The sequence below is a fragment of the Dipodomys spectabilis genome, unplaced genomic scaffold (assembly GCF_019054845.1).
Source record: "Dipodomys spectabilis isolate Male_0828 unplaced genomic scaffold, ASM1905484v1 ptg000702l, whole genome shotgun sequence".
Lineage (NCBI taxonomy): Eukaryota > Metazoa > Chordata > Mammalia > Rodentia > Heteromyidae > Dipodomys > Dipodomys spectabilis.
The window spans coordinates 398,939-412,600 of NW_024871379.1; the positions used below are offsets into that span (position 1 = coordinate 398,939).

At 59.3% G+C, this 13,662-nt stretch overlaps 1 protein-coding gene across 4 annotated transcripts in view; it reads left to right on the forward strand.

Annotated features, from left to right (window-relative positions):
* The window catches only part of Smoc2 (SPARC related modular calcium binding 2), a 112,259-nt gene that overhangs the window by 83,454 nt on the left and 15,143 nt on the right, over positions 1 to 13,662 (forward strand). For all 4 annotated transcript variants that reach the window (XM_042672394.1, XM_042672391.1, XM_042672395.1 and 1 more), the window contains exon 9: positions 5,140 to 5,222. In XM_042672394.1, the coding sequence (XP_042528328.1) occupies positions 5,140 to 5,222 (83 nt within the window). The remainder of the gene's footprint in view (positions 1 to 5,139; positions 5,223 to 13,662) is intronic.

The window sequence follows — 13,662 nt, forward strand, 5'->3', positions numbered from 1 at the left end:
GAGTGGGCTGTGTAGATCACGGCTCTGGGTGAGGAGTGGGCTGTGTAGATCACGGCTCTGGGTGGGGAGTGGGCTGTGTAGATCACAGCTCTGGGTGAGGAGTGGGCTGTGTAGATCATGGCTCTGGGTGGGGAGTGGGCTGTGTAGATCATGGTTCTCAGTGGGGAGTGGGCTGTGTAGATCACGGCTCTGGGTGAGGAGTGGGCTGTGTAGATCACGGCTCTGGGTGAGGAGTGGGCTGTGTAGATCATGGCTCTGGGTGGGGAGTGGGCTGTGTAGATCACGGCTCTCAGTGGGGAGTGGGCTGTGTAGATCACGGCTCTGGGTGAGGAGTGGCCTGTGTAGATCACAGCTCTGGGTGAGGAGTGGGCTGTGTAGATCATGGCTCTGGGTGGGGAGTGGGCTGTGTAGATCATGGTTCTCAGTGGGGAGTGGGCTGTGTAGATCACGGCTCTGGGTGAGGAGTGGGCTGTGTAGATCACGGCTCTGGGTGAGGAGTGGGCTGTGTAGATCATGGCTCTGGGTGGGGAGTGGGCTGTGTAGATCACGGCTCTCAGTGGGGAGTGGGCTGTGTAGATCATGGCTCTGGGTGGGGAGTGGGCTGTGTAGATCATGGTTCTCAGTGGGGAGTGGGCTGTGTAGATCACGGCTCTGGGTGAGGAGTGGGCTGTGTAGATCACGGCTCTGGGTGAGGAGTGGGCTGTGTAGATCACGGCTCTGGGTGAGGAGTGGGCTGTGTAGATCATGGCTCTGGGTGGGGAGTGGGCTGTGTAGATCATGGTTCTCAGTGGGGAGTGGGCTGTGTAGATCACGGCTCTGGGTGAGGAGTGGGCTATGTAGATCACGGCTCTCAGTGGGGAGTGGGCTGTGTAGATCACAGCTCTGGGTGAGGAGTGGGCTGTGTAGGTCACGGCTCTGGGTGAGGAGTGGCTGCGTAGATCACAGCTCTCAATGGGGAGTGGGCTGTGTAGATCACGGCTCTGGGTGAAGAGTGGGCTGTGTAGGTCACGGCTCTGGGTGAGGAGTGGCTGTGTAGATCACGGCTCTCAGTGGGGAGTGGGCTGTGTAGATCACAGCTCTCAATGGGGAGTGGGCTGTGCAGATCACGGCTCTGGGTGAAGAGTGGGCTGTGTAGGTCACGGCTCTGGGTGAGGAGTGGCTGTGTAGATCACGGCTCTCAGTGGGGAGTGGGCTGTGTAGATCACGGCTCTCAATGGGGAGTGGGCTGTGTAGATCACGGCTCTCAGTGGGGAGTGGGCTGTGCAGATCACGGCTCTGGGTGGGGAGTGGGCTGTGTAGATCACGGCTCTGGGTGAGGAGTGGGCTGTGTAGATCATGGCTCTGGGTGGGGAGTGGGCTGTGTAGATAACGGCTCTGGGTGGGGAGTGGGCTGTGTAGATCATGGCTCTGGGTGGGTATTGGGCTGTGTAGATCACGGCTCTGGGTGGGGAGTGGGCTGTGTAGATCACGGCTCTGGGTGGGTAGTGGGCTGTGTAGATCATGTCTCTGGGTGAGGAGTGGGCTGTGTAGATCATGTCTCTGGGTGGGGAGTGGGCTGTGTAGATCACGGCTCTGGGTGAGGAGTGGGCTGTGTAGATCATGTCTCTGGGTGAGGAGTGGGCTGTGTAGATCATGGCTCTGGGTAGGGAGTGGGCTGTGTAGATCATGGTTCTCAGTGGGGAGTGGGCTGTGTAGATCATGGCTCTGGGTGGGGAGTGGGCTGTGTAGATCATGGCTCTCAGTGAGGAGTGGGCTGTGTAGATCACGGCTCTGGGTGGGGAGTGGGCTGTGTAGATCATGGCTCTGGGTGAGGAGTGGGCTGTGTAGATCACGGCTCTGGGTGGGGAGTGGGCTGTGTAGATCATGGCTCTCAGTGAGGAGTGGGCTGTGTAGATCACAGCTCTCAATGGGTTGTAGTCTGTGTAGATCACGGCTCTCAGTGAGGATTGGGCTGTGTAGACCCCAGGACAGGAAACAACAGACATGCCCCATCCAGGTCAAGTCCAGCCCAGCTGCCCTCCATGCCCCTGAGCACAGCTAGTGCCGGCTGCAGTTGTGCTTTAGAAACCATACCGTGCAGCCTGGAGCCAGTGCATGTCCGACAGCCCCATGCAGGGTTCCGGAAGGCCAGTGTGGCCTCTGCCTTGTCTGAACCAGCACGCTGGCACAGGGCGCGCTGCCGGCTAAAGAGAGGCTTGGATTCAACTGCCCCTTGCACAGCTTGCAGTGTGGCGTTCCCGGGCTCAGCCCGGACATCTTTTTGCCCCTGTGGGTGGACCAGAGCCTTTCTTTGGCACCGGCATTCCCACACGCTCCACCCCGGCTACGTTCAGCACTTGCTCCCCGACAGCTCCTGCCAGCCGTAGCCCCCGCTCTGCCATGTTTGGGACGGAGGTGAAACATCCCTGGCAGACGCCCTCTCGGCTCTGGCCAACAAAAATCCTTTAGCTGTCAAGGCCAGAACTCCTCAACTGGCTATGAAATCTGAGATCAGCATTTAGAATTTTATCCCTGAGGAATCGGAGAGAAGTTTTACGTTATAACCCAGCAGACACAAAACGAACCCTCCTGTCCTCTCCCCATCCTGATTTCCTCCAGCAAAGAATTGGTTTGGGTTTCATGCTCCAAAGGAGAGGCCACGGTGGTCATCTTCCCTGCTCCCGATCACAGGAGGGAGTAGCTGCCCCTTTCCTGAGCTTTGGGAAGGAATATCAGACAGAACCGGCTCCTCAGATGCCCTGACTTTCGGCACTGCAAGGCTGCACACACCACAGGGGGGCTGGCTGGCAGATGCTCCAGGGCTGGGGGAGGCCCGGGTGGTCCGGTGCGGCTCCTCGGGCTGGGGGAGGCCCGGGTGGTCCGGTGCGGCTCCTCGGGCTGGGGGAGGCCCGGGTGGTCCGGTGCGGCTCCTCGGCTCTGTGGCTGACTGTCCCGTCCTCTGCTGGCCTCTGGGCACTCTGCGGCACAGCACTGGGAGGCTGGGCCATTCCCAGACCTCAGGAGGTTGTCACCATTACGAGGAGCCTTTGCCTCCCTTCCTGTTCGAGATTCCTCAACCTGCCACTGGCCAGGGCTGCTCCTGGTGACCCTGGTTAGAATCTCTGTTTGCAGCATAACACCATGTTTTAGAAGAAGAGACTTTCTTTCTTTGACAGCCAGTAAGAGCTTCCCCACCCAGAGCTCCTCAGGCGGGTCTCTCTCATAGACACTAAAACCCTTTCCTGCGAGACCCCCGACCCATTTATATAATGAACCATTGGCTGGCTTTGGATCATATGCTCGTAGATAAACCCTTACCTGGAACGGGTTTAATTTAAATATTAGATCGGTTTGATTACCAGCTAAGAGGCCGCACTGCTGGGCTCTCGAGGAAAGCGCTGGTGTCAGTGCCACCCCCCCCCCTGCCCCCTGCTCTGCCCCACCCCCGCTCTGCCCCACCCCCGCTTCGCCCCCCCACCCCCGCTCCGCCCCCCCACCCCCGCTCAGCCCCATGGCTTCCCAGCCCTGTCCCCTGTGGTGTCCCCCCCAGGAGGACGGGTGCGTGGTGGGTGGCCTTCAGTACCCTCTGCTGTACAGACTCTCTCCTTCCCGCTTCCCTGAAACACGCAGCTTCAGGGAGAGGCTTGGTGGTTTGGGTGTACTCCGTGGTTACTGGGACAGCCACGGTAGGAGGCTGCAGCGAGGGTGTGCTGCCTCTGACAGGCTAGCCTTCAGCCCTCATGTCCCCTGCAGAAGAATTGTGGTTGATCTTGCCTGAGACCCTAGTCAAAGTCCCAGACAGAGACAGAAGCTGGTTCTTCCCAGTGCCAAATGCTACTGGGGCCACCAGACTGAGAAATGGCAATGCTCCTGGCTGTGGGGTCAGATGGGTGTCCTGCCGTGGTCCTGGGGGGGGGGGAAGGGCCCCAGAGGCAGGAGGTGGGGCCCCGAGCCGGGAGGCGGGCCCCCGAGCCGGGAGGCGGGCCCCCGAGCCGGGAGGCGGGCCCCCGAGCCGGGAGGCGGGGCCCCACAGGGCTGCGTCTCAGGCCTGGGGGAGCCTGGGTGGGGGGAGAGCAGGTCTGGACTTGGCACCGGCCAGTGATGAGGAGAGAGGAGGAGCAGGCTAGCGGGCTCCAGGCCGGCTGCCAGCCCTTCGTTAGGGCCGCACAGAGGCAGCCCTTCCCCCTCGGGAAGGCACGGTGGCTCTCTGCACCTGCTGCTCTGCTCCGACCAGGCAGCGCCTCTCTCCGACCCCTGCTCCTTCACGTGGGCCGCGTGCACCTTGACCTGCGCTTCCCCATGGCAGCTAGCCCTTGTCTGGTGGGCAGTCAGGCTGGGGGTTCCCTTGACCCTTAGAAGGACATTTAAACTGACAGGAGGAGGAGGGATGACGCATGCCAGAGACTGGATTCAGTTCCTAAGGCGTTGAGCGTGTCTTCTGCAAATGACAGACATCTCACACCACTCCTTAGAAGGGACAGAATTCTTAAATATAGATTTTAGATGTTCAGAACCAGTGCTAGCATTCTCGAGCTACGTCAGGCCCACTTGGAACAAAACCCACATGGTCATAAGGTACTTTCCAAGTCAGAAGATTCAGTGTGAAACTCTGTCTCGTGGTGGCACAGACCTGTAATCCCAGCACACGGAAGGTTCAGGAAGGAGGGTCACAAGTCCAAGACCAGATTGAACTCCAAAAACAAATGTATCTCTGAGACGTGTGTGTGCCACAGGTGCCCTGAGAAGGGTGGTATGCTTCCAGAAGTTCCAACCAGCTGCTCGCTTTTAGCATCAGAACGGTCAGGGCTGGAGCGGTGCCCGCGGAAGCTCAGATACCCACTCAGTGCTGAGGGTCCGGCCTGGCCTGGCTCCCGCCCACCCTTGGCCCCTCCCTGTGGGTCACCCCCACCCAGGCGGGACCCCGGGCTCCTCGGGAGAATGGATTTGTCGGCGCGGTCCAGGGGGACAGAGTGGGGTAAACTGAGGGGTGCAGGCGGTGCTGGGGCTGCGCCAGGCCATGCTGAGTCCTGGGTGGCTGAGGGAAGCCAGTGCTCCTGCAGGGGGCCTGGGGTCAGGACGCACAGGGAGGGGATGAAAATGCGTCTCCAGGTTTCAGGCAGCGGCTTTCTCTTCCCTCCCCTCTCCTCGCCCCTCCCGCAGGTACGAGCAGCCCAAGTGTGACAGCACAGCCCGGGCACACCCAGCCAGGGCCAGGGACGCGTACAAAGGCCGGCAGCTGCAGGGTGAGTACCGCCTTGGCCCCACCTCTGTCAGCGCACGAGACTGTTCGCGCGCCACCCTCCGGAGCCAGGGTGAGCCCGGAGCCATGTCGCTCCGCTGGCCGTGCAGCGAGAGCTGCCCAGCCCCAGCCACACGGGGCTGTGAGGTCAGGACCCCCCATGGGTCTGGAAGGCACCTGGCCGGGTCTACCCGGAGGGCACCGCACCCAGCCCGCCCTCTGCCACTGTCAGCCACCTACCAGAGGGATGCGGTCCCTGTACCAAGTGTCTCATGTGACAGAAACTGGAAGAAAAGAATCAACAGCCAGGGGAAGAAGGAGCTTTATGACAGACAGGGTTTTCTCTGAAGGGGAGAATTCTGAGCCAAAGTAGCAGCAGAGCAGAGGTGAAGTTTCGTGGAGCGTTAGAGACGCCAGGTGGCCCGGAGGGGTCAGGCGAGGCCGTCCACCTGCTTCCCGGGTGAGGGGGGCGGTGCCCAGATGGCTTGGTCTAAGAGAACCAGACACGGGTCCTGGTGACCGGCAGCCCCAGAGGCTCCAGGCTCCTGGGTGGGGTTCATCTTTTATGGACCTTTTGTCCAGGCGGCTGCTCTGGCATCTGGTCAAGTCACACCCTCACGCCGGGGCCAGCCCGGCTCTCCCCTGCCCAGGTCTATGCCCGCAGTCCAGGGCTTTGCTTGCTCAGACTTGTTATCTTAACTCTCCCCAGAGTGGAAGGCCGTGGGTCCCGCGGAGTCTCTGCTGTCCCAGGGCCCCGGGCAGGGGGCTGCGGGCTCCGGCCGCTCTGCTTTCCTGGGTCCCTGGGCTGGGGTCGCCTCCTCCCGGGCTTTCTCTCCCTGTTTGCCCACACAGCTCTAATCTCCCTCAGCGGGAGGAGGAAGGGCTGGCGGGCAGCACGGGCCTCCTGTGGGGCCACAGCAGATGGGCCTTCGCACCATCCCCAAGCGACGGCCAGGCTGCAGGCCCTGGAGCCGGGCCAGCTTACCCCACGCGCACAAACATCTTGAGAGAGTGCTGTTACGGCCACCTCGTCACTTGTGTTATTGGGGATAATTTGCCTTATTAGGAAAGAAAAGCCCAAGGAAGTTTTAGCTCCAGGACACAGACCGTTCCCGGGAGGAGGAGAATGTTATTTCCATAAATAAACAGCAACAGGCGCATAGCTCAGCCGCGCAGGGCCGAGGGTTCAGCCCCCATCTTCTCTTGGCACACCAGGCCCTTCCTGGCCCATGCGGTGCCTGTGTAGACCCCACAGAATGGTCACGTTCAGTGTTGTGTTCTTTTAAAAGTGCTGCAGGGCTGAACGTTCATCCTCAGCCTACATTGGACAGGCAGCAGGTGGTCTAGCCAGGCTGGTTGACAGGAAGCGATCACTCAGTCTTGGTCAGCCAACAATGAGCCTCTGGAGCACAAGCCAGGCTCTGCTCCAGAGCTCTGCAGTAAGAGCTGCTCTGGAGCTCTCTGGAGGCTGCACTGTGTCTTGAGAAAAGTAGAGAACCTTCAGAGAGACATCCCGACAGAAGACATTGAGCGGCAGTTCCTCTGAAAGTGTGCCTTCTTACCAAGGTCTGGTCTCTCTTGATTACTTTCTAGTTAGTATTGTAGATAATTCTTCAGCTCTGCTCCCTCCAGCATCCCACCTCTCTCGCTCCAGCATCCCAGCCTCTCTCTCCAGCATCCCAGCCTTTGTCTCCAGCATCCCACCTCTCTCGCTCCAGCATCCCAGCCTCTCTCTCCAGCATCCCAGCCTCTGTCTCCAGCATCCCAGCCTCTCTCGCTCCATCATCCCAGCTTCTTTCTCCAGCATCCCAGCCTCTGTCTCCAGCATCCTGACCTTTCTCACCAGCATCCCGACCTCTCTGTCTCCAGCATCCCAGCCTCTCTATCTCCAGCATCCCAGCCTCTCTCTCTCTAGCATCCCAGCATCTCTCTCTCCAGCATCCCAGCCTCTGTCTGCAGCATCCAGCCTCTCTCTCTTCAGCATCCTGGCCTCTGTCTCCAGCATCCAGGGCTCTGTCTCCAGCATCCAGGGGTCTGTCTCCAGCATTCCAGCCTCTGTCTCCAGCACCCCAGCCTCTCTCTCTTCAGCATCCCAGCCTCTGTCTCCAGCATCCAGGAGTCTGTCTCCAGCATCCCAGCCTTTCTCTCTCTAGCATCCCAGCCTCTGCCTCCAACATCCCAGCCTTTCTCCCCAGCATCCCAGCCTCTCTCTCCAGCATCCCAGCATCTCTCTCTCCAGCATCCCAGCCTCTGTCTCCAGCATCCCAGCCTCTGTCTCCAGCATTCCAGCCTCTCTGTCTTCAGCATCCCAGCCTCTCTCTCTTCAGCATCCCAGCCTCTGTCTCCAGCATCCAGGGGTCTGTCTCCAGCATCCCAACCTTTCTCTCTCCAGCATCCTGGCCTCTCTCCCCAGCATCCCAGCATCTCTCTCTCCAGCATCCCAGCTTCTCTCAGCATCTCAGCATCTCTCTCTCCAGCATCCCAGCCTCTCTCTCCAGTATCCTAGCATCTCTCCAGCATCCCAGAATCTCTCTCCAGCATCCCAGCCTCTGTCTCCAGCATCTCAGTCGCTGTCTCCACCATCCCAACCTCTCTCTCTCCAGCATCCTGGCCCCTCATGTCCAGGCCTTTTGTGTCTGAGCAGCCTCTTGCAGCGGCACTGTGGTCTGTCTGAGCAGGGCTATGTCTTCTCCGTGGCGTCCTCCCTACCCTGAGGCTCTCCTGCTGTCTTCAGGATCTGCCTCCTCAGGGACACGGTCCCCGCCACTGCCCCACGTGGCTCTCCCATGCCACCCAGGGTCCCCTCAGAGGTGAGGAGGGGCCTCGAGCTCTCGGCCCAGACGCCCTCTGAGGTGCGGTATGAGTGAACCTGCCTCATCTCCTCATCGTGCCTCTGCCTGCTCTGCAGGCTGATTGGCTAATCACACGGTTTTCTTCATGCTGAGCACCCACAGCACCTGTCGTTCATAAATACAAGGGTGTCTAGTGTGGGGAGGGTCACCAGACCCTCAGCCGTGCAGAGAGGAGATGGGCTCAGTGCTGAGCCTCAAGTTCAGGAGAGTGGCAGGATCTTAGCTCTGCTCGGTGGTTTCAGAGGAGACTGCATGCAGCAGCAGAGGCTGGCAGGCATGTACGCTTCAGTGTGCGTCTGGTTCTCGTTATGGAGACGGGGTTTTGCTGTATCACAGGCTGGCCCTGCACCTCTGAGCTCAGCTGTCTCCTCCTTCTGACTGTGCATCGCAGAGTCCAGGCGCTCACCAGCTCATCCGGGGATTCTTGTTCCTTTGCTGAGCCGGAGTACGGGCAAAGACCAGGCACAGTGAGATGCACTGGCCGCCAGCCGCACCTCCACAGGCGCCCATGCCAGCTCTGAGCAGTGTTGGTCAAAACGATGTCAAGAAACTTTAGGGGAAAGCAGTACCCATTGTTCTTACCCCATGCTTGCCTGTCCTGAGCAGGGGTTTGTTCTCAGGTGCAGTTGTAGTTGACTGAGCCTTAGTTGCCATCCCCCCAGCCTCATTCCAGCCTGTCAAGTGGAGCGGCTATTTCATTAGTCATATCACCCCTGCTGCCCTTGCACAGGACACAGCCCTAAGTCAGGAGAGCAGGGGACCCACACATAGCAAGCCGGCATGGCCATGGTGAGCTGGCGTGGCCACGGTGAGCCCGTATGGCCGTGGTGAGCTGGTGTGGCCTCTGTGAGCTGGTGTGACCTTGGTGAGCTGGCATGGCCATGGTGAGCTGGTGTGACCTTGGTGATCTGGCGTGGCTAAGGTGATCTGGTGTGGCTGTGGTGAGCTGGCTTGGCTGTGGTGATCTGGTGTGGCTGTGGTGATCCGACATGGCTAAGGTGATCTGGTGTGGCTGTGGTGAGCCGGCATGGCTGTGGTGATCTGGTGTGGCTGTGGTGAGCCGGCATGGCTGTGGTGATCTGGTGTGGCTGTGGTGAGCCGGCATGGCTGTGGTGATCTGGTGTGGCTGTGGTGATCTGGCATGGCTAAGGTGATCTGGTGTGGCTGTGGTGAGCTGGCTCGGCTGTGGTGATCTGGTGTGGCTGTGGTGAGCCGGCATGGCTGTGGTGAGCTGGTGTGGCTGTGCTGAGACATCGTGGCTAAGGTGATCTGGTATGGCTGTGGTGAGCCAGCGTGGCTGTGAACTGGTGTGGCTGTGGTGAGTGGCGTGGCTGTGAACTGGCGTGGCGGTGCTGAGTGGCATGGCTGTGAACTGGCGTGGGGGTGCTGAGTGGCGTGGCTGTGAGGACGGGCCTCATTTGCATCTGTGCTTTCCTACAAGCTGCCCATCCTCATGCTGCCCTCCCCTCTCCAAATGAAGCAGTGCGGACTCTGGCTTCCGCTGCCTCTTCTTCAGCCTCTAGTGAGCCGTTCTTCCTCACTTTGAACGCGTACCTCTGGTGCTCCAGGGATTTACGCCCAGCACTTGCGTCAGCATACACACCACGTCCTCCTGGTCGTAGCCAGCTGTGCTTTGCTGGCTTTGTGGGTGAGATTCTATGGTGCAGGTTCGTGGCAGCACGCAGGCTGCGGAAGTCTGCTACCCCGGCTCTGGGACCCTGGCAGAGATGCCAGCCTCATCCCCATGACTGAAGACTGTGGGTGAGAAACCGACCTCAGAGCAACTGGAAAACCGAGAGGAGGGTTACTGGTGTACACTGAAAGTCCCCCTGATTTCTGTAAACGTCTTGGTGGAATTCTTACTCACTCTCCTCCAGATTTTTCTGTGTGGATTCCCCTCACATCCGTGGGGGACGTGGTGCCCTGTGCAGTGTTTGGCAGGAGGCTGGGCTGTCCTGGGTCTGTGTGAGCTGCAGCTTTGCCAAAGCACAGAGCAGAGCAAGCCTGGGCGGGCACAGGGCCTGCCTCTGGAAATGGCGATGGAGCTAGAGAAGATGATTGCCAGTGATAAAATGGAGTCATTTTTCTCCCTGGTGGCTTAATTCTGGAAGAACTTAATTGGTCATTCCAAGGCCAGAGTACCCAGGCGGGAAGGCTGTGCCAGGTGACCTCTGATGGCGAGAAAGTGCTTAGACCCTGTTGATAACAACAGCGGGCTCCGCAAGCAGCTAAAATGTTTCATCCCTACCAGCGTGATTGGGTTTTTTTTTTTTTCTGGTTCTCTTCTCACTTGTCAAATCAAGGGCAGTCTTTCAGGAAAATGGTCAGTCCTCTCTTGGAGAAGGTTCAACCACCTGCCCCTTAATTAGCTGCTAATTAACTTCCTGAGATGCATGGTCAGAGGACTCCTGAGATGCGTTGTGGGAGAAGGGTTTCCTGTAGGTGAGCTTGGAGTTTTAAGTCCTTGTCCCATGAATCCATCCTGTCCACGTTCTTGCCGGTTTTGTTAGCATACTTACCAAGCTCCATGTCCTCATTGCTGGGGGGGTTGGCCGCCTTGTGTCCCTCTCAGCTGTCTGGGCAGTGGAAGGGTCGCGTCACCAGGCCCCTCGGGAAGGAAGGACTTGGCCCTCCTGGGAACCTTCCATCCTGGCTGGAAAGTCACAGCTCTGGGCACCCTTTACTATTTCTGCATGCTACTGTGAGCCAACTTGCCTGGGCGTTCATGTTGTTAGATAGTAACCACTCATCCGTTTGGCCAGGATAAGCTGGGTTATTCAAATGCAACAATAATCTCCACATTGGAGAAATCTTCCCAAGGCAGAGAGGAAGAGAGTGGGCATCAAGGGGCTCAGAAGCCTGTGCTCCAGGACTGCCTTAGCGTCATTTGTTGACTTTTCACTAGGTTGTTTAGAGTACCAGAACGCACGCATACTGTCATCCACTTCATGGCTTCTGGGTGGCCACTTACCTTCCAATGCATAGGCTGTCCTATGTCAGAAGAGGCCGTCCTACATCAGGAGAGGCCGTCCTACGTCAGGAGAGGCCATCCTACATCAGGAGAGGCCGTCCTACGTCAGGAGGGGCCGTCCTACGTCAGGAGGGGCCGTCCTACGTCAGGAGGGGCCGTCCTACGTCAGGAGGGGCCGTCCTACGTCAGGAGGGGCCGTCCTATGTCAGGAGAGGCCGTCCTATGTCAGGAGAGCCTGTCCTATGTCAGGAGAGGCCGTCCTAAGTCAGGAGAGGCCGTCCTATGTCAGGAGGGGCCGTCCTATGTCAGGAGAGGCCGTCCTATGTCAGGAGGGGCCGTCCTACATCAGGAGGGGCAGCAAGGTCCCTGGGCTGTGACCTGTCTTTCCATCATCAGTCGGCCGCCCTCTCTGCTCTGTAACCTTGTTCCTCTGAATGCTCCCAGGAGCCCGCGTGGCTCTGCGAGACGTGCAGATGTTTTACACAGCAGCTGGGGCTGTCTGTCCTGGCATCTTAGCGATGAGGATGATGCTCAGGAAGCAGAGACCATCCCTTGAAGGTTCAGGACAGCACAGACACACACACACTCTCGCACACACATGCATGCAGACATGCATCCACACACACAGATCAATGTACACATGTAGACACATACTCACACTCACACACGCAAATGCACCATGCATGCAGAAACAGCCATCCACACATACACATACAGATGCCACACACATGCCACACACACTCACCCCATCTGCGTCTAACTGAAGGAGGCTCAGATTCCAGTGTGCACGCAGCGACTTGTGCCTCTTGCTGCCACGCTGATCCTCCCTCCTCCAGGGCTCCTGCTGGGGCTTTATCCCTCTGGACATGGAGGTGCAGGCAGGTGGGATGCCGAGTGTCCGTTTACTGTGAGACCTGCCATCGCTTGGCAGGGTTGATGCACTGGACAGCAATGCCCGGGAGCAGATTCCCCTCTGCCCATGGCACCTTCGGTCCTGAGCAGGACAGCAGCAGCTTAGATCTCAGGAGGGCTTACTGGAGGCCCAAGGGGCTGTGTGCTCAGTGGAGACGGGCCTGCCACACGACCCTAGGCAGCAAATGAGACTGGTGTGTCCACCCGTCTGCCCCCCGCTTCCCCCCTCCACCAAGAGGCCAGCCCAGACCCAGAACAGGCTCTGGAGTTTCCCAGCATTGATGGCATGGGCCTAGAGGAGGGCCAGCCCTGTTGTTCCCTGAATGGCCACCACAGGCCTCCTCCACTGGCCACCTCTGGCTTTCCTGCCACAGTGGTGAGGGCGTTGTTGGAGGACGGATGCAGCAGTGTGCGACTGAGTCCCTGCAGAGACCGGTCCAGTAGTCTCCCCAACAACAATGTGTGAGCCCGGGATAGGGGCAGCACCAGGATCTGCCTGTGATCAGAGCGCCTCAGGTCTGGAGGACCTTGGCCTTCCCAGTCCCCCATGCCCTGGGCGGCACACAGACACAACCCAGTCCTCAGAGCCCCGCAGTGCCGGCACCACTCCCTGCCCGTGCTCAGGGTCTGTGGAGCGAGTGCTTGTCAGGATGCTGGGGTCATGACACCTGACGCATGACTTCGCAGCCTGGGCTACCTGGGGCCTCAGCCTCACTCCCCATGGAGTAAGTGCCAGGCACAGAGCTGGTCCGTGGAATCTGGGACACAGCTGCACTCTTACATCCAGGCTGGCGGCATCCAGGCAGACCTGTCCAGGGAGCTGGGCTGCCCATTTGTTAAAAATGAAGGGCTGCCTCGTGAAAAACAAGCAACAGCATCCAGGTCCCCTGGAGAGAACAGTCAGCCATTCCGCCGAACGCCCAGCTAAAAATCTAGGAGCGTAGAGAATGCTCCTGACATTCTGTGGCCTCAAAGGATAAGCAAGCCCTGCATTCCCAAATGAGACCGGGTGTCTGCTCCCGCGCTGGGAACAGTTGGTGGCAGCTTCAGGGCTCTGTGGGCAGAGCTGGAACTCAAGCGGTGGTCTGATGAAATGCAAGGGCAGTGGGGTCTAGCATGTAACCGCCCTGCGCGCACCGCACCCCCACCACACATGCGCATCCTCACCCCCCCTGCATGTTGGGTGGCTTCCGCAACTTGCCATAGGTGGGGCTCCCAGCAGCTACTGCTGACAGACCCTCCCCTCTGAGCGCCTCTGCCCTCCGCTTGGACCACTCGGCATGGCCATGCCGCAGAGGTCTTCCTGCCCGGTCTGCCGGCTTTGGCGGGAGCTCTCAGAGGGGTTTGCTGCCAGGGGGAGGGGCTCCGTGTGGAGGAGGGGTTTGCTGCCAGGTACAGGGGGCTCCGTGTGGAGGAGGGCTTTCTGCCAGGGGAGCACCTCCACTAACAGAGGAGAGCACCTCCACTAACGGGGGGAGCACCTCCACTAACGGGGGGAGCACCTCCACTAACGGGGGGAGCACCTCCACTAACAGAGGGGAGCACCTCCACTAACGGGGGGAGCACCTCCACTAACAGGGGAGCACCTCCACTAACAGAGGGGAGCACCTCCACTAACGGGGGGAGCACCTCCACTAACGGGGGGAGCACCTCCACTAACAGAGGGGAGCGCCCCCACTAACGGGGGGAGAACCTCCACTAACAGAGGG